The sequence below is a fragment of the Callionymus lyra genome, chromosome 12, assembly GCF_982586985.1.
Source record: "Callionymus lyra chromosome 12, fCalLyr1.hap1.1, whole genome shotgun sequence".
NCBI lineage: Eukaryota > Metazoa > Chordata > Actinopteri > Syngnathiformes > Callionymidae > Callionymus > Callionymus lyra.
The window spans coordinates 19212080-19238262 of record NC_141829.1 but is presented as its reverse complement, the minus strand read 5'-3'; the positions used below and the strand labels follow the sequence as shown (position 1 = coordinate 19238262).

Below are 26183 nucleotides of genomic sequence, written 5' to 3'. Positions count from 1 at the left end.
ACGGTATTATCAGTGATGGATGGGTTAATAAAGCCTCATGAATCAGTTTGAGAGCTCAGTAGGGGGCGCCATTAGTTTAAAATGATGCAAGAATAGCTGTTTGAAGCCGAAATATTATAGAGACCACTTGTGAGCTAAAAGTTTTGGCACTGGTATAATGAAGCTTCATCACTTACAGTATGAGGGGTTAATACAGTGTTGGATGGAGTTATTTAGTACACTACAACTATTGATGGGTCAATGAAACCTCATAATACAGTGTATTCATTTTGAAAGGCCACTAGATAGCACTTTCTACTTCAGAATTCTTGGCTCTGATCTACTAATTCAATGAAACCTGGCATCATTTTCACTTAAGAGTGCCATCTAGTGGGCTTTCAAACTGTATCATGATACAGCATCAGCTGTTATCAGTAGTGATGGGTTGATGAGGCGTCATGAAACAAAGTGTAATGAATGAAAACACTGTAATAATGCAGTCTTCATTTAGAATATTTTCAAACTCACAGTCGCCCTCTAGTGGCCTTCAGAATGAAGAGATAGTATCTTCACTATTAAGCCGTTTCATGAAGCCCCATCAACCCATCACTACTGATATACCCCCCAAAAAGAACAGTTTATTCTCTCCCATGAGCATAAATACCCACAAAGCTATTTACAAGCTTCAATCCATTACTCACCAGAGAAGGAGAAACTAAAGTGTGCTAAAAGAGCAGGACTCTATGTTTGGCAGGGTCACCGAGCGAAGATTAAAGACTCCACCGTGTCTGAAGCAGGAAATTATTCATGACCCTGCTTTATTATTATCCAAGATGAATCATTTGTGGAAGAGCGGATACAGAACGTGCACATTAATCAGCACACTTTCACTCACGAAAAAAAAAAAGGAAATGAATGAAACAGCGGTCCGAGAGCTGAGAGACGAGGAGTTCAAGTCGGCTCTTCTCCAGGAGCATCATCTATCCCAAATGTGATTCTGTCTCCTGCGGCTTTGGATTGGACCCCCAAGAGAGGAGTTTGAGAACATTCATTGAGGAGGTTTTATTCAGAGGGAACAGGTCATGTGATGAGGGTCAACATCAGCAGCACTTACCCATGAGCAACCAATAAATAAAATCAAACATCACAGGGAGTATTTTTAGGTATTGGTTGTGCGCATTTAAACAAGGGCAACAGACAAACAAAGGGGGTTTGGAGGGGGGTCCCAGTGTAGCTAAAGTGGTGATGAAGTGATTCCAGTCCTGGCTTCGTGCCCGCAGGAGGAGGAGAACGGGGCACGGGTGGTGCTTCAAAAGTAGGACCGGGAGACTCATCGCTGAATTCTTGATGTAAATGAGTAGAAAGTGGAGTGACGAGCTGACGGAGGAAGTGTTTTTTCTTTTGGTGAGGAGGTTTGAAGCAGGAGTAACATTTCTTAGATGGGCAGCTGGAAGGTGATGTCCACTTGAGCCTCTTTGGCCAGAGACACGATTTCAGAAAGCCTGACGACCTATAGGGAAGACCATGGAAAACGTGATGGAAAAATGTTAAATCAAAGTATGTGTATCAAATTTACTTAACCTCATATAACAGTATTGTAATTGTATTAATAGAACTGGACTCTAAACGCCATTTTTATTTACATTACATCTACATTAACATGCAAATATACTTCCTCCTAAAGGAACAATGAAATCCTGCAAGATCCCGGCGTTGACTGAGGACTAGAGGATACAGTCCAGCAGCTCTTAAAGCTGATGTTTTGATCCAAAAACAAATAAAATCAGTTACGACTTCGTCAAGAGTCATGTGGTCTGTAAATCCTGCAACACCCGAGTCAGGTACTCGACAATACTATAAATATATCCTTGTTACTACAGTATCAAGATACATCATATCCTTGCCCCTGTATCATGATTCCTATCATATCGTCAGCTTCTTACCAATACAAACCACTACAACAAACACGGCAGCAGTGAGACGTTAAAACTGACCAAATTAAATTAAACTAAACTACCGACATTAAACGTAAGATCTTCAGAGTCCTAAGGGGGGAATCATGTGCATTACCATGGCCTGGTTAATTTAACAAAACCATCCAAACAATTTTCTTTCACGCATCATGCGAAAGTTTTCATGAGTCAGTGTAGCAAGGTTCACTTCAGTTGATCCGCCCCGAGGTCTTTTTTTCATTTCACGCTGCCACTTCCTGTTTACTTGCCATTTCCACTTATTTAACCAAAATGAGAAACGTGTCAGTGAACCCTGAGGGGGTGTTTTCTATGCATGACTCTGTTGAGATGTCACACAGTGTAACAGCCGTGTGTGTGTACAAGTGTGTGTTCGTACCATTTTGGCAGCTTCGTCCAGGTCGTCACAGGCCAGGATCTTCAGCGGACTGGCAGCGATCAGCGCTTTGGCGTCGTCCACTCTGGTTCCTGCGAAGAACAATGGATGTGGACATAAGAACATGTGCGTATCACAGTCAAGGATCTGTGAGGATCTGTGAGGATTTTTTCTTTTGTTCTCATGGTAACAAAAGAGTGCATTATAGTAACCACCATAATGCAGTACACCCTTTGCAGTTCTGCTTTTTTACACACGGTACAGCATGATTCTATACATCGTTGCAAGTTGCAGTCAGGAACAGCAAAGTTTCTTGTCATTGTTCAAATTGGTTAACAATTAAATCAGCAGATAAACTTCAACACAACCAGTGGGAGGAACCAATCACCGCACACACCTTACTTATGGTGACAACAAAACAGTGATCTCCCATGATGCTATATTTAGTAAGTAAGTAAGTAAGTAATTTATATTTATTTTTTTAGACCAGGGTCACAAAGCGCTTGAACAATCAAAACAATACTCAATAAAATATATACCTTAAAGGTCAAGATAACACCGAGAACAACACAGGAGTTCCAGAAAATCAAGGAAAAGCCTGCAAAAATAAAATGTCTTAAGATGTTTCTTGAAGGTGTCAGTAGATCCATCAAGCGCAGAGAGAGAAGAAGATCAGTGATATTTAGCTGGGCGGCTAAGCACTATGGGAACTCTTCAGGTCACCATTACTGAGAGGGTTGTTGAGTGGAATGGCAACTCGTATACAATGGTGAGTTTGAATAAATGTTCTTAAATAAATGTTGTTCATTTAAAAGAGTGACCGATATTTGGCATTAAACAAAATTCGGCGAAGTAGTAACCATTTTATTTTTCATTCCGGGATATAAATGAGGAAAGATTGCACACCACACATTCGATTGATAAATAATTGAGTCAAATAGAAGACAAAGTTTTTTTAAATTCCGCCCTTGGGTCTTTGATGTTAAGCTCCTGGATTTGAAGGTGTTACTACGTACCCTGTAACCGCACCACGATGGGAATCTTAAGGTCCAACATCCCCACAGCCATGATGATGCCCTGGGCGATGACATCACACCGCATGATGCCCCCGAAGATGTTGACCAAGATGGCTTGAACCTTAACAAGACCAAGCAGTTATTGACATGAAAAATATGGTACTAGTGATAATAAAAGTAGATTTTAATAAGATACTGTACTTAAAACACATTTATTCATAGTTGCCTCCAAATATTTGTTTTTCCATTCAGAATCAAAAAATCATGCCGAGAATCCTTACCTTTCTGTCAGATGTGATGAGCTTGAAGGCCTCGGTCACCTGGTGGGCCGTGGCTCCGCCTCCAACATCCAGGAAGTTGGCGGGTGTTCCTCCATGTAGCTTAATGATGTCCATCGTAGCCATTGCCAGACCAGCTCCGTTCACTTAACATAATAATAAAAAAGTCAGTCCAGCTTACTTTGCATCTCCATTTATAACTAGTCAGTCATAACTAGTTTAGGTAATGAAACAACAAAAGTACATGAAAAATACAGCTCTAGATAACGCAGAGTCAGCAGGGGGAACTGGGATTGTTTCTATTAAAAATCATGTAATTAAGTAATTTTTATTTGTATAGCGCTTTTCTAGACCAGGGTCACAAAGCGCTTAAACAATCAAAAAAATATTCAATAAAGTATATACTTTAAAGGGCAAGATAAAACTGATAACACAACAGGAGTTCCAGAAAATCAAGGAATATATAGTTTATTCACTAGTTTGCAGGCTTATATTTTTTATAAAGTTGACCGAAACAGTGTCTGAATGCATTAAGAGTTACAGGCCCATATTACTTTTATCAAAGACAGTAATAATAAATACAAAAGAACATACATATATACATATACAGTATATATACACATATAATATTTTTTCTGTGCAGCCCAGTAACAATTCTAACAATATAAGTGTTCCTTTACTTATTGAACACAATATAAAAAGGTTTTTATTAAGTGTATATTCTCATGATTCCGTGTAAGCACTGACCGAGGCAGCCAATTGTTCCGTCCAAGCCGATGTAGTTAAGATCGGCCTTGGCTGCCTGTCGGTCTCTCGGGTCCTCCTGAGTCCAGTCTTGCATAGCAAACACCTCCTTTTGGCGGTAAACAGCATTCGAGTCAAAGTTGATTTTGGCGTCCATGCACATGACTGCAGAAGAGGAAGAAAATGGTTTTTAATTTTTTCAGAATATAACGTTTTTTCCAACCATGAAACTCTGATGATGATATTAATGAGCGTCTCACCGACGCCGGAAGCGTCCTCCACCATAGGGTTGATTTCAAGCATGGAAGCGTCGTATTTCATGAAGAGATTGTACAGTTTGATCATGTTCTCTGCCGCCTCGTCCACAAGTGCAGAAGGAAAGCCCATCTTCTCGGCCAACTGAAACAACAGCACTCGTGTTAGAAGAATTTTATATGCATTCATACTTTCTTCATTATTTATTCATCAACTTTATATTGCTAACTCCCTTATGGGTTGTACTGGGCTGTAGAGTTTTCTCTTTGGTAGGATTATAACCTTATTCTGAAGCGTGTTAATAAGATTATAGTTATACAGTTGCTGTTCAGTAAATTATCTTGATGTCATGAAAGAAGGACATGAAGACAAAATAATTTTGAACCACATATCAAACAATACATCTTACAAGAAAAAGTTATGAACTTATTCTTAATTACCCAATTCTGCCTACATTTTTCTATTACGTTATTCGTCAATATGGCAGACATGGCTTTAGAAGTAGGTGATTGATACATTAAATGTGTGGTTAAAAACAAACCCTGAATCCATTTGTTTGACAGAACACAAGAGGTATGTATGACAGCGATGACATCAGTGGTAATGATTGATGAAAAGTGGATTAGCTGTCACAACAAAAGGTGGAACCGGCCTATGACCAGGAGGGTCATTTGATATTCATCTAGATTGTTAGACATTTAACAAGAAGGCAAGATAGGCTACGATGCTTTTTATGCAGGGTGTGTGTGTGATTACATTTTTGAAAGGTAATTTGTACATTCAAAGAGCCAACTACAATTTAGTATTCATGCAGACAAAGATGAAAACATTGAAATGTACTGGGATACACAGAGGAATCAATACCAATTTTCCAGCAATAAAGAGTGGGAGTATCTTCTAAACCCTTGTGTGATGTAAACCACTGTAATAATGCTGACTGAGTATTGCAACATACCACATGCAGGTGAAGCATCGTACAAGCATGGTCATCTATTGAGTCTTAAAAAAGGCAGATAGGCAGCCAGTGTTATTTCACATATTTGAGTCAAACCATTTATCCAGCAATTTCTGCTCCAGTCTAGGAACTGCTTCAACTAAACGCTAGACATTGTACTCTGTGCATCTCATCAGACTCTATTACACTGCCTACCTTTTTTGTGACTCTTTCTCACATTTTTATTGTTCGGGACTATGGGGATTCTTTATCGTTTGGGAGAACTTTTCGAATTCGGGTTATATTGTTTGTTGTTTTATCGCGTCTCAGTGGAGAACGATATAATTTCGGTGTGCGGGTGTGTGTGTGTGTGTGTGTGTGTGTGTGTGTGTGTGTGTGTGTGTGTGTATGCGTGAATGAATGGCGCGCGTCGGCGCAGTCGTAACGTGCTCGAGTTTATTAGTTTAGTATTTTCCAATACTTGTGATCACTTTTTAACTGTTTTTGACTTCATGACCGTCATTTGTGTGCGTTTCACCAATGTGTCTGGGGGGAATTTATCCAAAAAGGAGGTTAATATATCCAGGTTCCGTTTCATTCAAACAGACCAATCAGGTAGCTCTTTAATCATCTCCTCCTATATCAGAGCATTTGTAGCATTAAAAAGTAGGTCAAGCTTTGTTACAAGAGAAACATGTGTTAACGTGAATAATCAAGTGATTTTGTTGTGTTTTCTACATCTAATTTATCGTTTTCATGTAAAAAACATTTATTTCATATTAATAGAATAGTGAGCTAGAAAACATTGATTTTACCCTGACAGCCTGCTCCTTCTTAATGCCCTCCACGATGTCGATGGGCTCTTTCACGATGGCATCAGGGTTCTCTGCTGCAACATCTTCAATATTCACCCCCCCTTGTGAGCTGCCGATCAGCACAGGGCCCTGGATCAATAGAAAAAGAGACACTACCTTGAGTATTCTCAGACCAGGACACAGAAGCAAATCAACATCTTCACGTCAAATAAATTATTATTATTGATTTATATTTAATATTTAATCTTGTATCGTTTCATAGCATGCACAGCTGTCACGTTATCATACTTTAAATTCACACATATCATGCGGAAAAAATGGGCAAATATGGAATGACATGTAATGACTGGTAATCTCACCTGGAATGACCTCTCCATGGTGATGGCGAAGTAGTACTCTCTGCGTGGATACCTGCGCTCACAGATGAACACCTGGTTGCAGATACGACCCGCCTCCCCAGTTTGCTTAGTGTACAGCTTACGACCAATCATCTGGGAGGAAATATCCCGGGCTTCCTCTGGCCTGAGGAATTAGAAGAATATACACGTGATCAAGATAAGACATTTTATATAACACTATTAGAAACTGTACCAGCAATATTATCAAAAGCCTAAACAAATCAACATTTAAAACAATGTAAATAGTGTGCATATACTTACGAATACACAATCCTCACACCTCCCTTCAGCCCACCTTCAAATGTCCCCTTCCCTCTGCCCCCGGCTAGCACCTGAGCTTTTACCACTAGATCCTTAGAACCTGAAACACAAACATTCAAATGAGAAAAACTATTTAATTTTAGCCAATTTATTTATAAAACACTTGACTTAGATTTACTGTCTCATTTAATTTACTAGTATTTATTCAACTTTGTTGAAATATTGTGATTTAAATTAACGAGTATGAGTTTTTACCTTTATATTTTAACATCTTCTTTGATTTTTTTGATAATTTAAAATTAAATGCAATGTTTAATTAACCAAATCACAAACCATAGCCCTAACCCTCAACCATAAGAAATACCTACATTTAAAAAAAAAACATGTATACAGTATTTAAGTAGCTTTTCTTTTTTTAATTTACATTTTATTTTGTTTAATTTAATGTTCAATTAATCTTTGTTACTCATAACTCCGACCTAAACTCTAACCTCAAACCAAAAAAAAAAACGTTTTATTGCCTAAAACCTTTTTTAAAAATGTAGATTTTTTTTTTGTTCTCTTTATACATTTCTAAATTAATTTAGCATTTCATTTAATTTCCTTTAATAGACAAGAAAAAGGCCAAAACAATTGTGACCTCATGAATTTGAGTGCATTAGTCGAGTCAAGAATCAAAGCTCATAACTTTCTCAAATAACTCTCCAGTTGTGTGATTGTTTAACATGAGTTTCATCCTTAAATGTTTGTTTTTTTGAGAATTTAATATATCTTGAACAAGCTGACACAGCAAACGTTTTCTATTTTTGTTTTATTTCATCAACAAGATGTTTGCATATTATTTAAACCCAATTTGGTCTTCTTTAGCTTAATTAACAATAGCAGCTTCTACCCACTCTACACATGCAAGAAACGAAGAAAATAATAAGTGAAAGTAAGTCATACTACAGTGAACCTCGTCACCATGGTTTGAGAAACGTGACACCTGCCAGTCTGCTCTGTTAACATGACACTACTGAAGCAGGGGGGTTTAGCCACAGCTGTTGAGATCCCCATTTGCTGCTGACCCCACTTCACGACTTCTAAAATCTAATTTTAACTTCTTTGTCATTTCAAATGTTTTAGGGTTGCACTGATCTAGTTTACAATACAATGTTTTTGAGATTAAATGTTGGCCATTAATACAATTATGCGTGTTCCTCATTTAGTGATCAGGACAAATGGATCTATTCCACTAATAAAAAACAAATCTTACCTATCTGCTTAGCTACGGAGTAGGCCTCGTCGGAGGAGCTGGCTACCAGGCCAGCAGGAACCGCGATGCCCGCATCCTTCAGCAGACCGATACTCATGTACTCGTGTAGGGACAGGTTCCTCTGCTGCTGCTGCAGATATTGGGGCTGAAGCTGCGATACATGACTTCCAAACACACCTGAGGATCCACTTAGAACCTGGAGAAACAAAGAATCATAGGAAGCAATTATGATTGACATCAAACTATTTTATTATAGCTAGCAATGTTAAATCATCATCAATATCACTTGTAAAACATTTGTTAAGTTTTGACCCAAAGTCCAAACAAATCATTATTCCCAGCCCTTCCACAGCATAGAAAAGTAAATCAGTGTTTGTCATTTGTAAGGTAGGATTTTGATTGTTCTTTACAATTACAAAAAGTCAGAGGTGATTCTTTTTATTCATTCATTTTCATGTTTTTTTTTAATATATTATTAAAAAAAGATGGGAAATGTTCACATGTTTCAATAAAGTTTTACATGGTTACATTCCAAATAAGGCTGTATTTATTTTTAATTTTGTGTCCGTATTTTTTCAAACCAAAATTGCATGTGGATTTGGGATATGGTCAACATTGGAAAGTAAAGTTATAAATGCATTTTTGTTCTGTTGCAAGTTGCAACCCCCACTAAATCTTGCCTGGAGAGAAAGACGACAGATACATAAATTAAAAAGAGGGAGACTAAGTTGAGAAATCACAGTAAGTTAAGTTGTAGGAGACATAATTTAAACATTACCACCACTGATAGATGCTCAATTATACATACATCATCTCTCATATCATCATTATTTTTGCAATACAGTTCTTTATACCTTTGCACTATAAATAAAGGAAAACCTGGACTTGTCGTTCCTTGAATAAAAATGACTTACTTACTTACGCAAATATAGTAATGACTTTCAGTTTATTTTGGACCAAAGTTAGTTTGACAGACCTGCTTTATAAAATGGCAAGGCATATAATCATTTAATAGTGAAGATACTGTCGCAACCTCAGATGAGTAATGCCAAAGGACGAAGAAGAAAAAGGAAGTAAATAAACATACTGAATTACAAGTGATCTAAAGCGCCTGACTTGACACACCCAAAATCTTGCATGTAGCCTTAATATTTTCTTTTTCCTCACAATGTTAGCTATTTTAATTCCAAATACCACAACCATAGAGGTCAGAAAATTAAAGGTAAAAACAATGTGAGTAAATGACCCCCTTTTAATGAATTATTCACTAAATCTGATGTCATCAAGACAGGATTCCTACATCTTAAGGCAAGTTAAAACCATTTGAATTAAAAGCTAAGACCAGCAACTGCACAATCAACAGCAACAAAACAAAAAAGAACATTAATTACATAGATTTAGGATGTTTATTGTTTACTTTAAGATTAAATAAACTTGACCTTTTATTAAACTGAAAAATGCTCATCGTGATTATTTTGTTATTTTTTAAATATTACTTGTGCAAATCATTTTAAAACAATAAATGAATGTTGCCACATCATTTGGGATTCAACACCAGCTTAAACATCTTACTTTTACATGTCCAATTTTTAAGACTTTTTGATTGAAGACATTTCAATGCAAAGTATTTTTTAGAATCACGACTTGAGTGCCTTTTAATACTTTTTAATGATGGGTGGGAAACCTGCAAGAACAAATAACAGATCATCTTATCAGAAAAACTTCCATATTCTTTAGTACTTGCACAAACTACATACATTAAATTATTGTTTTCTTTAGGTTTTGTTTCAAAAGTGTACATTTTCTCGGATTGACACGTTAGAACATAAACTGTCCGTGATTGTATTCTTTTGCAAAGGACTATGGGTATTAAGACACTGCACTATTGGTAATGATAGCAGAGATTGACAGAGAGGTTGATATTTGTGTGTTGGATTGTTTAAAGTGTGTCCAGTCGACTGACACTGACCCTCACTGTTGCTGCTACTATTACTAACTCCTGTCACAACTGGAGGTCACTGGACGTCCGCTAGCACTGGTTCGTTTGCCTCATTTGTCACGAATAAACACGACAACATTAAACCAAAAGGACACGACCACGTTTATATCAATATCTTCTAAGAAACAACATATATTTGAAAGACTTAAGTGTGAGAAAAAGGTTAGCTAACAATATGACTGGAGCTCAATGGTGTGCTAATGTCACAACACGACCCTGTTGTTTTTAGGAAGGACTGTAGTGGTTAAAGACGGGTAACTACTCGGGTTATTGGTTTTACTTATAGACGGGGATCTGCAGAATGCAATGTGCAACACACTGACCTTGGAAGCCGAGCTGAGAGTATTTCTGGCTCCAGAGTTTCTTAAGCTAGCCGTCAAGCGGCCGCAGAACAGGGAGGTCGCCATAGCTGTTCTCTACTGGTACTGACGCGCATGCGTAGTCAACTAGAAGTGAATCGTCAACGCTGTCTGACAGAAGCGACAGAAGATTTTTGATTATATGTATTATACAATTTATTTTTTTAAACAAACACTGGTGAATTGATAGGATTATTTATGATATTAAAAGATCCGTCCGAAATATCATCTTTGTCATCTTTACCTGAAATGTTTTTTTTTAAAGTATTTATTAATCCTTAAACATTTTTTACGCATCCAAACTATTTCGTGTGCACACTATTATTTAAACATATTTATAGGCTCCTCATGCATACTTCTACCAAATCCAAGTCTTAAATATATATTTTTAAGGGCCCCATGGGGCCACGGAAATTTAATAAGGCAAAACGAAATTATTGTTTTCCTGTTTTATCGAGTTTACCTTTACAGCTAACTTTTTTTTTTAACTCAGGTTTTATTGAATTTTTACAGAAAATAAGAAGAAAAAATGGTGTAACTAGAATAAGGGATTGCTCGTACATTTTATACACGTCTTAAAAAAGTACAGAATACACATAAATACATTCAAATAATATCTTCATGCATGTCGTTGGCAACAAAGTGCATTTTCGCTATTTGTTTATGCATTTCTCTTCTTGTGTCCTTATGTTGAGTCAACAGTTCCATTTTAATCACTTTACTTATAACGCATACAACTTCCTTTTTTAATGTAGACTTGCACTTGATCTTTTTTCTAATTTCTCATCTTGTTGCCTAGGTTTTGTTTTTTCATCCCTTCTTTCTTTTGGCTTGGCGGCACCTCACAACAGTCGCAATGCATAACGTGGCCCCTGAGGAACTGTAAATGCCCATCGCTCATCTAGCAGAACACTAAAAAAATAAATACTGCTTCAGCCTCGATGGTTCAAAACCAGCCAGAGACATGTTTTTAGTTCATGTTGGTCCCTTCTGTGTGGCATTCATATGTTTTAAGATACATTGTTATGTTTTCCATGCATTTATTGCACAGACAAAATGTGGATAGAAATGATTAAGTCAAATGACTTGTTCGGTTTGATTCTCTCTTTTCATCCCTCTCATGCACTACGAGGAAAATCGTTGCGTCCACTCCTTCAAATAAACACACAGTTACTCAAACTCCATTTATTTACATGGTAAAAATGTGGAAGACGAACAACGTTTAAATCTGTTGCACAACAAATGATCAGGCTGCTACGGAGCAGATCTCACCTGTTGTGTGGAGTCAGTCTAAGAAAACCCTCCATGAAGCACCTTTGTTTAGGAAATGTGTCAAGAACTAACATTCCTCACACACTGATGTACAGGTTCATCTTTAACATGTGTTTTTCATACTGTTTATACAAACTGTCTGCAGGGGTGATTACTTTTATGTAGCATAAGATGTAGATTCCGGAAGCAAACCGTTTCTCCTCGACAAAAAAAACATTTTGATAGAGAATAATTCTAGAAGAGCTGGCTGTACAATCAACTAACTCATCATAGTATTCCTTATTTCTTACACTTTGGTGGCAAATCCTCGGTTTATCCATGGCTTTATTCTTTCTCCGTCTACAGCAAGGAAGTGACATTTTACTGGTAATAAACAAAGACATCATACATTTGAATTATATACACAATCTTAAACTTATTTTACAGAGAACGTAGACATACAAACAAATCTTTAATGTAATGCCTCTTATCTGCTTTCATCTTATATGAAACTATACAAATGGACCATTACGGATATGTCAGCAATACGAAAATAAAAATTTGTATAAATATCAACTGTGTGTAACCATATAGCCTCCACCACTCACACAAGTTTGTTTCTCGTGGATGCTGGATCACCTTGAAGTTCACGCCTCAGTCTCTCGCAGAATATTTTGACATACAAACGCTCTGCTCTCAGTCAGAGTCGCTGCTGCTGCTCGAGGAATCCGTCGACATGGCCTCCACATCGTCTTCATTCTCCTTGTTGTGGCCGGGAGGATCCAGGTTGAAGTCGTTGCCGTGGTGGGGAGGCAGCATTCCAATAGAGACGTCCGTTGACTGCCACGTGTAATGTGGCGTTAGGACATCTGATGGAACACAGGGGAAAAAAAAATTGTCTTTAGAACCTGAACCACAGTGCAAGGAAAATTGTCTGGCATGAGATTTCACAACTGCCGTTTTTGCTAAACCCTTGTTATAGTGTGAACACATACATGGACACAAGGGCCGTATGGAAAAAGAGCAACAAACTTGAATATTGCTATTCTTTTCCACGGTGCAGTATCAATATTGAACAGCATTTTACCGATATTAAAAAAAGAGCTTTTATTTTTATCATAGTTATTTTATGGTTTACATGTTTAATGGTTTATTCTAATCTGTATTAAATATTTTTTTTATTTACAATTAACATGCAAATATTCACAACATTTGTGAACTTTTGTTCTACAATTTTACTTCCAGCAGTCATTAAAACATCCGCAGCTAAAGGAACAATGACACCCTGTGATCACCGGTAGTGACTGAGGATGAGAGGATACAGTCGACTCCAGCAGCTTTTAAAGCTTATGTTTGGACTTATTTTGGTTTTCAAATCAATTTAAATCAGTAACAACTCTGTCAGGAGCCATGTGATCTGTAAATTCTGCAACACCAGAGTCAAGTACTCGGACAATACTAAAGTATTACAATGTATCGTATTGCCAGATTCTTGCAAATATACACCACTAATCGACACTACTGATGCTAAAACAGGACCCACTAATTCAGATGTGATGTACTAAGACTGTGACTTTCTGATAGCCATTACTTGACTTCGGAACATAATACAAATATGGGCCCGGATTGCATCCAGACAAGGTAACGTACCTGGTAACCTTCCCGCTGCCAGTGCGTCTCCAGGCAAATGTCCGTTCACACCATTGGATGGGAGGTTGGCCATTTGACCCAGCAGTCCACTACGCATTTCAAGATCGGTAGGGTATGGCCTCCGTGGATCCCCTGAGACAGACAGAAATATTGTAGTGTCCAAAATGTATGCCAGCAAATGTACACGCAAGACTGCTTCTTACCTGGGACCCAGTTGAGTGGTGCACACACTGCATTGCTAGCACTGATTCTGTGAGCGTACTTGATGATTTCTTCTGAAGAGATGCTTCCTGTTGAGTGGTGATATGAGCTTCAGTTTAAGGGAAAGCAAGTGGTGAGGCAGAGAGGCGTGTGTGTGGTGACTGACCTTTCCGTGCTTTATCTATGGATTTAAGCTTCTCTTTAGCCTGGTAGACAGCAGTGGCCTGGAACAAAGATGTACATTTTTTTTTTCATCCATAGATTTAAAGAGGAAAATCATCTACAACAACACTTTATACTGTAATCACTTTCTAATAAAAATGGTCATTTTAGTGATTTTTGGGTTAAAATTCATTAAACTTCAGGCCAACTACACCCTCCACAGTTAAAGGTACAATGAAATTCCCTAAGGTTGACTGTGGGCGAGAGGATACAGTCGAGTCCAGCAGCTCTTAAAGCTGATGCTTGTGAATTCTGCAAAGCCAAAATCACACAGGCAATACTTTATATGCTAAATATATTGTTGTTCCTACAGTATCGCAAAATATATCGTTGCCTTCATGTTGTGATACATATCATGTTGTCAGATACTTGCAGACACGCCTAATATGAACCTTAATTGCAGAACTATGGCCTTGTTGAACAAAGAAAAATAACGCAAAAAGTTATCGTTCTTCAAGTGTTACGGGATGATTCAGAGAAGACTGTTGCTTAAAAATGTATAATCCTAGTGAAATACAATTTATTTTCTCAAAATCAATTTTTGCTCCTTTAGAAACTGTGTTTTCCTTAACAAGTAACAACAGTTTTATTCATCTTTGTGTTTTGCAGCAGCTTCTGTGAAGTCAAACTGACCAGGATGTGTTCAGCCTCCTTCAGCTGCTTCTGGAGCTGTTGGATGTCGCTGTCTCTCTTCTCCACCTCCTTCTCCAGCTCCTGCATCTCCCGGTGCACGTTCCCTTGCTTCTGGGCCGTTTCCATCAGCTCCTGGAACTCCTGGTCCCGCTGCACCAGCAGCTCTAGGATCTTGAATCAAACGCATGTTCAACTATTGATCTATAAAACACAAGACTAGCAAATGTGTGTCACCTGGGTGTCATCTCCCTGCGGGGCCAGTTTCTGGCTCTTGGACAGCGCCAACATCTCAATAAGCTCCCTGGAATAAAAATAATGGTGAGAAACTACGTAACGTGAAGCAAACCTAAATAATAAAATACATGCTTACCTGGACAAAACTTCCAAATCGTCTAAAACAGACATGAGCTGCTCTTTTGTCGATTTTTCCGCCATTGTTGTTTTCGGGATATGTGCGCAGGAGCGGACGTGATGTCACGATACATAGAATGACGCGCAGAATCCTGCGCATGCGCCCGCTGTGCATCTGTTTGGTAAATCGCTACGAATACAATTGACATTATTTTCTCAATGGTGCCTAATAATATTGATATTGGCATCTTATATATTCTTTATTATTTTACTAATGATAATTAAAATATTTTTTTATTTTTATTTTGTGATATATTATTTTATTTTGACATAATTATAGATATGGATTTCTAAAATTGCACACTATGCATTGCCCAATATAATACTTTTCTAGTTTCTAGTATTTTCCATTGGACGATATTGTATTTTAGAATTTCGTATTTTTGAATTTCTTTTTTTTTTTTAGACAATGTTGTTGTTTTTTTTGTCTTTGCAAAAACTTGTTTTTTGTTAGTTTTTTTCGTTGCAAAATATTGTGTATTTGGATATTTCTTTGCACAAATGTGTAGTTTTTATTTTAATTAAATTACTATTGAATTGTTGTACTTTTTATTTTTCTTTGCAACAATATTGTACACTACACTACTGTATATGTGTATTTTCCCTTGCTGTCTGTTTACAACAATGCCTTCTACATCTACTGTAAATCGCTCTATGTGAGATTAATAAAGTATATATTTATCAATATTGTCTAATAGTCCAAGTCACATAAACATGGTGGTTGCAGCAATATTTTCTTCATTTTAACCATAAGCCACGAACATTTTTGAGCAAAAAAAATGAATTGTATGGACTACCATATGTTCATTGTCCTGACCTCAACAATTCCTGAAATGTTAATTTAAATACGTTAATCATTATTTAGTTTGACTTGTCTAAAAAGAGACCTACGTCATAAGTCGACGACAGACTCTCCTCCTCCTGTCGCCGCTGCTCTGCTGCCAATAGCAGGCGCTGCTTATCGCTCCCGTATCACAAGCGACATTCCAACGAAGGCGGTCGTTCCTACGCATTTGTCCGCTGATTTATAATAGAAATAAAATAACCTAATATATAGAGAGGGGGGATCATTCCAAAAATGGTGAAGGTTTCTTTCAACTCGGCTTTGACGCAGAAGGATGTCAAGAAGGACGTGGAGACGCTTCTTCCTGAAGAAGTGAGTCGAGGATGCTAACGAAGCTAAGCTCACTTCCGCCTAACTTCATAACAATAACAACACAACGTCATTTTTTGCTTCGTTTAACCTCCGCGTTCTGCATTTCCTACGAAAACCTTGACGTTACATTTAAGATCGCATGTATATTTAACATGTTTCTGCCAGTGTTGAATTCGCGATCGTGCACTTCCGTTGTCTTTAAACGGCAGTTTAGTCAAGTCAAATATATTGGGTTATACTGCGATATTTACTTTTGTTATTACCGTTGAACGTTACTGTACGTGCTTTCGGTTTTATATCTCGCTGCTGGTTTCACGTGAAACTTAAAGATAAAGGTTTTTTCTACGCAGTTGATCCACACTGAGCGCAAGGTTCCTGTAAATGGCATTGTTTTGTTTTTTTCCAACAAGGCTTTTCACTAGCTTTTATTTTGACATTTGAATTATGGTCAATTAAATATTAAAAGATATGACCTACCTTGAATAAAGGGTGGAAAATAGATGGTGGTATAAAGTGAGATTTGCGATTGATATATTCCTACTGGTTTATTTGTTTATAAAAACTCTTACCAGATATAAGAACTGAACAAAAATCAGCAAAAAACTACAGTACAATCACTCCCAAAACCTCTTTGATTTATATACCTCCAGAGGATCAATGAAGTTTATCTATCTATGTATATTCAGAATCAGTATCTGAATACTGGTGGCAGTGAAGAAATATATATAAAAAAAGAAAAATATCACGGTTCCCTCAGATGCTTGAAAAATACCTTAAATGCATTAAATTAATTAATCTAAACAATAAGCCCGAAATTGGCATTAAATTTGACTTTAATCATTAATGTTTCGTAAGATTTTATGTTGGTCTCACTTCAGGGTTCTACTTCATCGTGGTTCATGTAGCAACTTAAAAAATTCCCTTTCTTTAGGCAACATTGAAAGTTTTCATTTTAATGAAAATTAATAGTGAAACCGACATTTTTCAAAATTGCTAAATGCGGAGACATCAGTGGATTAAAAATACCTTTTTTTATGTTAAAATAAACATTTGGGTAAAGTTGTACCTAAACCTAGATGGTTTAGATTTTTTAGTTTTGATAAATTGTCAAGTTGGTCTTGCATTTTTATTTCAAATGGTATTAAAACAAAAAAAAGTCTTGGGATGGGGCTCACACACACTCTAAATTGTGTATAATATTTGTGTGATTCTTATACGTGAAACCAAAATGTACTGGTAGGCAGCTACAGTTCACTTCAAGATCGAAATAACTGCTCAGACTTTGGGTGGATCTAGTTTGAACAGGTCTGGGCAAGCCATTCGTTTGGGTTTAGAACTTAACTCACCGAGACTATGTCTGCATGTTGCCAATAAAAATCAGAAATTAAGTCACTTTAATGGCATTGATGTTTAAACCTGCTAAAACATGTGCATGGATTTCAAAATTGTGTTAAAATAAATATGACTCACACATGGGAAGTTCATGATAGGAAGACTTAAAAATGTCAGTTCAACCGAAGCATTATTTACTCTGTTGATTTGATTATAGGTTAACACTTTGTTTGGATTAATAACTGAATATTTACTTTCCTGTTATACAAACATAGTTTAGCACAAAGAGAGATTATTTTTACCATTTAAATACAGTTTGTAGATTAACTGGTTTCAGCAACGCTTCATTTATAAAGCAAACATTAAAGTTCACAGCACATGCAAAAGCCCACATTTCTGTAACGTATCCTGTCGAAGAATTGTGGTTGGAACGATGCTGACATGAGCTTAATACGTGAAGTTTGGCTTGTCATATGTAGGCTTTTCAACCAATCCTGTCTGGTAGGTTATTTGCTGACACACCTTTTTTTGTTTAGTTTATGCACAAATATAAACATTGTTAACCGCCCATTGGCTGTTTATCCTTAAATAAAGGTTGTTTTTACCAAAAACACAAGAGGGAATTGTTCTTTGCACGTGGCCATGGCAAGAACATATTAAAGATATTATTGAACTCACAACTAGATTATATTTTTAAATTTCAGTTAACTAACTAACAGATACTCTTAAGCTTTCAAATTTGTATCTTGAAATTGTTTGTATGTTGAAATTTGCAATGGATAATGGTCAATTAGAAATGATCCATATGTACAGTAAGTTTTATGCAACTAATTTTTATTTTCATGGAAGATTATGTCTTCAGTCTTTGCAGAATTAGTTTTCTTTTTCAACAGAACTGCTTTAAACAAATGGTTTGAACCATAATTATAATGTATAATAATACATAATTACAACAATAAGTGTTGTAGCTTGTAATTAAAGAAATAATATTTAGAAGCATTTTAATTGACTGATTTGTATTATAGTCTTTTATTGAGGGTCTGGTGGAATCATTGTTTCAGGGCTGGATTATTTAGTCAAATTAAGTCTTTTAAGTCATTTTAGAAACTATAACATCGGCCAAAAATATCGTATTTGTGCCTCACTGCTTTTGAGAAGTATATAGAAAATTGAACACGATTCACAGCTAAAGGAGAGTTATTTAATAAACAAACCATCAGTATAATATCATGATCTTTCTTTATGTTTTTTAAATGAATTAGTCACATGGTTTATGTTCATAGAGTTGATGAAAGTGACATCTTTAGGAACTTAATATTTATGTTTATCTACATTTATGTTTGTCGTTTGCAAAGGGTGCAGTAAATGTAATAGTTAAACATTTTGCTATAAAGCTTGATATCTTTTTTTTCTTGTGACCAGAAGAGTTGTCCGTTCTATTTCACCGGACTTCCCAGAATCTCATCTGTGCTGCACGAGGACTTCCTCTGAAGAGGATTATGTTCTAATCGGTCAGATAGTGACTTAGCTTAGGCCCTTTAGCTGCGTCCAACTGTGTTCTGTCTTAGACCAAAGAACAACCCCCTACCCTTGAGGTACGACGACCTCTGTACACAGAAAAAGACAGAGCAGGAGCTGATGATTTCTCAAGTCGGTTACTCATTTCTTAAAGGGAAGGAAGGACATGGTTTCCTGGTGCCAGTTTTTCCACAACAAAAACATTTTATGATTAGTTACGTTTGAAATACGTTTGAATCTCAGTTCATGTACAATATGTCATGAACAGTCAGGTGTGAAAATCTTCACAGGACTTATGAATTTGGGAACTATTTCTCATCACGGAAAATCTCAATAATAATAATATTATTTGTTACTTTTATTAGCGCAAGACATGTAGCTCTTTTGAATCTACAGGCGTCAAAATAAACTAATTTAAACTTGCATATTTAAAATTACTAAAACTAAAATGAACCACCGACTCTACTATATATTAAAGTCACCTTGACCATAAAATACACCTTGATTTTCAGGAGTTAATGATTAATAATATGAGTCCGGTGAATATAGAACAACAACCAACATGTCCACAATTTCTGAAATAAGACTTTCCTTACATGTATATCTCTTTAAAGATATCCTACATATATACAGTACATTTTTCCTTTTACTACTTTCAATATCTGGCAGTTAAAATAAAGAAGAAAAAACAGCAAACCAATTAAATAACCAAACCAACATGATCCATTTGAACATTTGCACGTTTGTTTTAATTATTAAAAAACAGGATGCAACCAGAATGCTGTTCTGTTTTCCTGGAAGTTCATAAGTCAAACGCTGAAACCATCCCTCTTCCAAAACTGAAAGCAATATTGCTTTTGGCATTCACAGGACTTATAAAACAAAACTGCCTAGCTAGCCTTTTAACTAAGATAAACATTCCTGACTTGAATTTTTAACTCTATAAACGTACAAGAGTTACGTTGAGCTGTTTGAATCTTCCACTTCATTTGTTTTAAAACCAAAATATATCAATTTATCAACAATTTTTTTGAAGCTGCTTTAGTCGACTGTATCCTCTCATCCTCAGTTATTGCCAAGATCATGTGGAATTTCATTTTTCCTTTAGTTGCAGAGGACGTAATGACTGCTGCATTATTGCGACTCGGTAAAGTTTAATTGCTACACAAAAATGAACAAATGCTGTGAATATTTTTTCAGTTTAATTGTTATATAAAAAATTGTATTGTTTTACTTTACCCGTACTTTATAAAAATATAAAACATAAAAATAAAATATGATTTGAAAGCCAATTTAAAAAACGGAGCGGTTGAATATCCATACAGTATCGTGGAAATAAATACTGCGATATCTAAGTGTATCGATGTTTTCTTGAAAACCTAACGCAGATCGTAATGTTTTTCTTAGTTGCATGTTTTTCTCAAAGTGGATCCAGTTCAGATCTGCTGAAAATGTCCTCGACACACACCCATTGGCAGCTATTTTGAATTTACTTCGACAACATTTCCATTTCCAACAATGTTTTCTTTGACTGTATTATTCCCAAACTCTGGACTTGTGAATTTGGTTGAAGTTCTTTGTCTATTCTAAAGAGTTTCTATTCTATTCTATTCTATTCTAGCGAGTCTTAAATCATTTCTTTTTGTCCGTTTGTTTGATTTGCGACCCAGGTGTACGCCGTGTTCTTGGCGAGCCGAGCGTCTGTAGTGTACATGTGGTGAGAGCGAGTGTTGTGAAACCTTGGGTGGAAGGCGTGTTCGGGCCTGTAGGTAAGGCTGTTGTGTAAGATGTGAAACGTCATAGTATTAGAGCGTTACTTAACTGGATGAGTAACGATGTGATCGAATGAACACAACATCGTTGACGCAAATTTCTTTGGAGTAATGTTTTGAGTATTTTCTTCCTCGACCATGAGTCAAAAGTGCAGACACCGAGTGCTGCTTGTTGATAAGCTTAATCTTGATCCTATTTAGCTCATCCCTTAATTGGCCTCTTATCTTGTTTGATATGTGGAACCTGTTTTCTGTTGACTATAATAATTGTGGAAAGAAAGTACCTGGTTAGTATGGCTGTGTTTTGGCAAGAATCTGGCGAATACATGCGTATCACGATACATGTGTGGCGATACGATATATTTTGATTTGTTTTGATAGGGATCCCTTTGAAGAAACAACACTTTTTTTTGGCTTTTATAGTAAAGAAATAAAAAAGTACTTTCTCTAATCAAATGCGAAATTGCTTGTAGAAAAGTGCATTCTCAAAAATATTAACATAAAATGTAAACTTATATTAACAATGCACAATGAAGTTAACAAACAACCTGGAGCAACATGCAATATCCAGTATCTCTCAGAGTTACATTTTATAACTTTAAACTGTTTAAAATGAGTCCAAACATCAGCTTTAGCTGCTGGACTCTGGTGTATCCTTTCCTTTTTTCGCTCATCGCTGCCATTTCGTCTTTTTTGTTGTAACTTTAGCACGGAGTAAATGAAGAATGTTGCCAACTAGTGGTCAGAGGTTTAATTGCACCACATAAATGAATAAACGCTGTGAATATTTGGGTGGTATTGTAAATTAAAACATCAAACTATTGTCTTTTATACACAAACTATTGAAATATAATCCATAAAATGACTGAATAAAAAAAAGGTTATTTCAAAGGTAAAAAAAAAAAAAAAAGTAAGTAAGGCTTGAAGACCTGAACTCAAAGCTTCATATAGAAGCTCATTATTGATTTAAATTTTTTTCTGAGTGAGTCAAAAATGTCAAAGTCTGATGTGTGTATGACAGATTTTTTATTTTAACAAGTGAAAGCTTGACTGCAGATTCTATCAAAACAGGATGCACTTGCTCTGTAGTACTTCCTACTTTTATCGTTATATAACATTATTTTTCTTTACTCGCGCGTGCGAGTGTGTCTATTACCGTGCGAGCTTTATTATCTGCCATCTTTGGTGCGGGTGATGGCTGCAAATCAAACCGTGACAAAGATCATAAACTGATTTTATTTTTTATTTTTTTGTCTTCAGCAGGATGCAGAAGCCGCCGCCGTCCTCGTGCGACACCAGTCCCGGGCCTGGTGCTGGTGCATGTGTCTGGGCCTGGCCCTGATGCTGTCCGGGCTGGTTGTCGGAGGAGGGTATCTGTTCCACTTCTACTCCCCGCAGGTGTGTTTAAAAACACAACCATTTCACAGTTTATTACGCTCGAATAATTAAATGACAGACAAATGTCGAAACACAAAGATTGATGTCTATTTTTAATGAAGCCGATGAAATTTAGGTTTCTTTATATTAAAATTAGCTTATAAAAATCCACTCGTCAAATAGAAAAAAATATTCTATTAAACCAATACTGCGATTGCAATTTAGTATCTAATTTATTTTCTGTCATACTGCATTAGTCTTGCTATTATTAGTATTACCAACTCAACATTTGAACAAAATCAACAAATAAGCACTGCACAAAACGCCTAGAGTTTAACAAATAATTATAAATATCACACAAATTAGTCGCAAATAAATAACTACTGAAATACATGTGGATTTCGGGTCATTAAGTCACAGAAAATGGTTCAAACGACTATAAAATTTTAGCAACACCAATTCAATATGTAAAAACATTTTGTAAATGGTAATAATAAACGAAAGAAAAGCACTTTTAGTTGCTTTGTCTCCGTCCACTTTTGTTTATGCTGCCACCTATTGGAGAGTCAGCGCATGTGCTTCTATTTCTTCTTTCCAAATTACAGCCTTTGCTATTTGGAATTTGCATTCTCTTAAATTGAGATGTTGATTTAAATCCCCCAACAAATATTCAGCCAACTATTTGAAAATATTAAACATAAAAAAAAACCTGCTAAGATGAATAATAAATGATTGTGTGCAGATAAGTATACTCAACATTTGAACCATCTTGTTGACTTTCTGGTCGTCACAGGAGGGGGAGGTGTACGTGTGTGGCAGGAAGTACCGGGAGGAAAACTTCATGATCCATGAGGAGACCGAGGTATGTCGCTTTTACAAGTTTCCTTTTCTGCCCTTATCATCTGCTGCCAGCAGCAGTCTGGTCCATGTTTGCGCAAAAACATTTGGTTCGGCATTACAGTGGTCCCTCGTTTGTTGGGGGGGTTACTTTCTGGAAAAAAAAAGTCATTCAATGAAAAATGGTAACTCTTTAGTTTTGCTCTTTTCAAATACTCCCTCCTTGCACTCTTTATAAACCTTTCCTAATCTGTCATTTACATTTTCCACAATCTCACACTCGGTCACCTTGACCCCAGAGACAATGCAAGGGTTAAATAAAAGAAATATAATGAGAAGAATATAAGAAAACTACAGCAGAAGTAGTAGTAGAAATAGAAGAAGTAGTAGAAGTAAAATCAGTAAAAGCAGTAGTAGAGTGAGTAGTACAAGCAGAAAAAGTAGTAGTAGTAGTAGTAGTAGTAAGTAGACAAAAGTTTGTCTAGTTTAAAGTTAAATTAAGTTTCTAGGTGTGAGTAGATAAATGTACCGGAAGGTCAAGGTGGAAGTAGTTGAAACATGAGCTTAAGATTTTTCCTATTCACTTGAATGGGGGCGAAAAAAGGGTAGAAAAAGAGGAATAGAAGAAGGAGTTGAAGAGATAAAAGAAAGCTAGAATGTAGCCTTTTAGAAGTCACACAATTACAAGAGAAAGACTTTTTTGCTTGCTGCACATTCAGGTGGACATGCCAAACCACTTCCGCCTGCTTGAGGAGAGGATCCAGGTCATCGAGAGGGAGCAGGTGGAGCTGATCCACATTCCAGTTCCTGAGTTCGAAGAAGGAGACCCGGCAGACATCGTCCACGACTTCCAGAGGGTGAGCAACACAAGTTTATGAAAAAAAACTCATTATGAAATGCAACCAACACTTTGTCTTGTCTTGTTAGAGGTTAACCGCATACCTGGATCTGAGTCTGAACAAGTGCTACGTCATGCCTCTGAACACGTCCATCATCATGCCCCCCAAAGACCTGCTGGAGCTGCTGGTCAATGTCAAGGTACCAGTCTAGCGTTCTGGTCATCACATCATGACAACCCGAGGGCTCCGGTTTAACTTCCTCTCCCATGTCAGGCCGGGACTTACCTGCCTCAGGTGTACCTGGTCCATGAGGAGATGGTGGTGACGGAGCGTCTGGAGCACGTGAGCCAGCTCGGCTACTATATCTACAATCTGTGCCGCAACAAAGACACGTTCAAGCTGCAGCGTAGAGACCACATCCTCGGTAAGGGTCTCCGGTGTGCGAGCTTGTCCTGCACGACCTTCATCGGCTTCATCAGTTTCTTTTCATGTCGTTCACACCAAACAATACAATACATGTTTCTCTTAGTTATTGGTGTAACAAATGCTTGCTCTACTAAATAGTAGTGGAAGAAGTTTACGGCAATCTGGCCACATTTCCAAAGCGTTTTCCAGTAGTGTTTATAGTAGAGTTAAATATCACGATACCGGGGCAACAATACTATATATTGCGATACTGTGAGAACAAGATTATATTTGTGGTATTGTCCGCACGATACATGGCTCTTTGTGAAGTCGCAACTGCTTTAATTGTGTTGTTTTGAAACCGAAATATGTCTTGCCATACTTGCTGAAGTCGACTGTATCCTCTCGTGCCGAGTCATTGCAGGAAATTCTTGTTCCTTTAGCTATGAAGGACGTAATGACTGCTGCCACCTAGTTGCGAGATGTTTAATTTCAGCACAAAAATAAACTAATGTCGTGAATATTTATATTTATTACATTAAATCAAATTGTTTTATTAGTATACACACTTTGTTGAAATATAAACCATAAAACCTTTGATAAAGTATTATTTTCTCCCCAAATGAAAGTAACAATATATACTTTTTTATCTGTACTGTGCTGTTGAATATCAATATGGTATCAAGAATATGATATTTTCTTACAACACTAGTAGATGGTGTCACAAAGGCCACTTTTAAAGTGAACCTACCTTCTCTCCGCATCTCTCCATCCCTCTCCAAAAGATTATGAATGTGACCTCTGTTTTCCAGGAATGCAGAAACGCGAGGCGTCCAACTGCCACAAGATCCGTCACTTCGCGAAGGATTTCGTCTTGGAAACGAAGATCTGCGAGCAGTAGTCGTGCGTCCTCGGCGAGTCTGTGTCAAGATGTAGCAACGACACAACGGCAAACTCTGTCTATAGCGAGAGTCTTTCTTTACATACCAGGGATTGCGCCAGGGGGGGAAACTAGAGGGATATCCTGCTGTTGCCATGGATACACCGCCCCTAAAAAAATTAAAAAAAAGGGAAGGGGTGGGTACATGTGCGATTTTTAAATGTTAAGCTTTCTTAATGTGGATGAATGAATGTTGGCGGAAACATGAGCCACGCTTCATTTTATCGGTATGTTTTAGATATTTCACTAATTTTCTTTATAACAATCATTTTCTTACCCATGTTAAGATGACCTGCTCAATAAAAACAAGTTCCCACTTACATTTTCTTTTCTTTCTTGTAGCTGCTTTTTTTGGTTGTTGTTGCTTGTTTTAAATGAACCTCAATGCATATTATAATCATATATAAAGGGTTCACATAAACTGAGATATGTGTGTTTTTATCCAATGATCCAAACCACGGATTACAGGTGATTTACTGAGTGCACAGCTGAAAATACCAGGGGGTTTTGTAGACATGTTCAGTTATGAATGGTATAGAAACCAAAAGCTAGTGAGCGGCTAATATCAAGACTGTGGCCTTGTGGTGTGTAAAAGACTTTAGTCATATAAAGTCTTCCAGGTGTTTTTATGCATGAAAGTAGATCATCAAGTACAAATGTTACTTACCTTGTAACTGTTTTGAGGCGCCGACCAGTCAATAAAACGATGCAAATATGTCAAGAGAACTCCATTATTTAACATAATTTTTTACAAACAACAAGTACAAAGATTCTCAATATCAATGCAAATTCTCTTCATAACAAAACACTTGTTTTGAGGTAGAAGAAGAAAAATTTAATACCCAAGAGTCAAGATAAAAAGCTATTGCTTGCTTAAAGAATACAAGTTAACTATTAAATAATAGAGAAACAAATAAATGCATTCTATATTAAAAAGAAAACATACTAAGAAAATTGATTACATTTAATATGATTCTGTCCGGTTTGTTTTGTTTATATT

At 36.8% G+C, this 26183-nt stretch overlaps 3 protein-coding genes across 4 annotated transcripts; 1 reads left to right on the top strand and 2 right to left on the bottom strand.

Moving 5' to 3' along the window:
- Window positions 1–780: 780 nt before the first annotated feature.
- Window positions 781–10689, bottom strand: sucla2 (succinate-CoA ligase ADP-forming subunit beta). The gene is made up of 11 exons (XM_087804419.1): window positions 10604–10689; window positions 8282–8477; window positions 7027–7126; window positions 6727–6889; window positions 6368–6496; window positions 4624–4762; window positions 4367–4528; window positions 3623–3765; window positions 3342–3462; window positions 2329–2417; window positions 781–1489 (listed from the first exon to the last, which is right to left on the bottom strand). The coding sequence occupies exons 1-11, from the start codon at window positions 10685–10687 to the stop codon at window positions 1415–1417; spliced, it is 1401 nt and encodes a 466-aa protein (XP_087660545.1). The 5' UTR covers window positions 10688–10689; the 3' UTR covers window positions 781–1414.
- A 1120-nt stretch (window positions 10690–11809) lies between these two features.
- med4 (mediator complex subunit 4) lies at window positions 11810–15091 on the bottom strand. 2 transcript variants are annotated; one of them, XR_015713175.1, is made up of 8 exons: window positions 14967–15091; window positions 14831–14897; window positions 14597–14767; window positions 13908–13965; window positions 13744–13830; window positions 13541–13672; window positions 12530–12759; window positions 11810–12250 (listed from the first exon to the last, which is right to left on the bottom strand). XR_015713175.1 is itself a non-coding variant. In XM_087803951.1 (7 exons), the coding sequence occupies exons 1-7, from the start codon at window positions 15029–15031 to the stop codon at window positions 12587–12589; spliced, it is 753 nt and encodes a 250-aa protein (XP_087660077.1). In that variant the 5' UTR covers window positions 15032–15091; the 3' UTR covers window positions 11810–12586. The 2 variants fall into 2 exon arrangements, 1 of the variants encoding a protein (XP_087660077.1); XM_087803951.1 differs by having other exon boundaries at window positions 11810–12759.
- Window positions 15092–15968: 877 nt separating this feature from the next.
- Window positions 15969–25505, top strand: LOC148068571 (integral membrane protein 2B-like). Its single transcript, XM_087803917.1, has 7 exons — window positions 15969–16163; window positions 22046–22183; window positions 22956–23024; window positions 23719–23856; window positions 23927–24037; window positions 24112–24262; window positions 25056–25505. The coding sequence occupies exons 1-7, from the start codon at window positions 16086–16088 to the stop codon at window positions 25142–25144; spliced, it is 774 nt and encodes a 257-aa protein (XP_087660043.1). The 5' UTR covers window positions 15969–16085; the 3' UTR covers window positions 25145–25505.
- The last annotated feature ends 678 nt before the right edge of the window (window positions 25506–26183 follow it).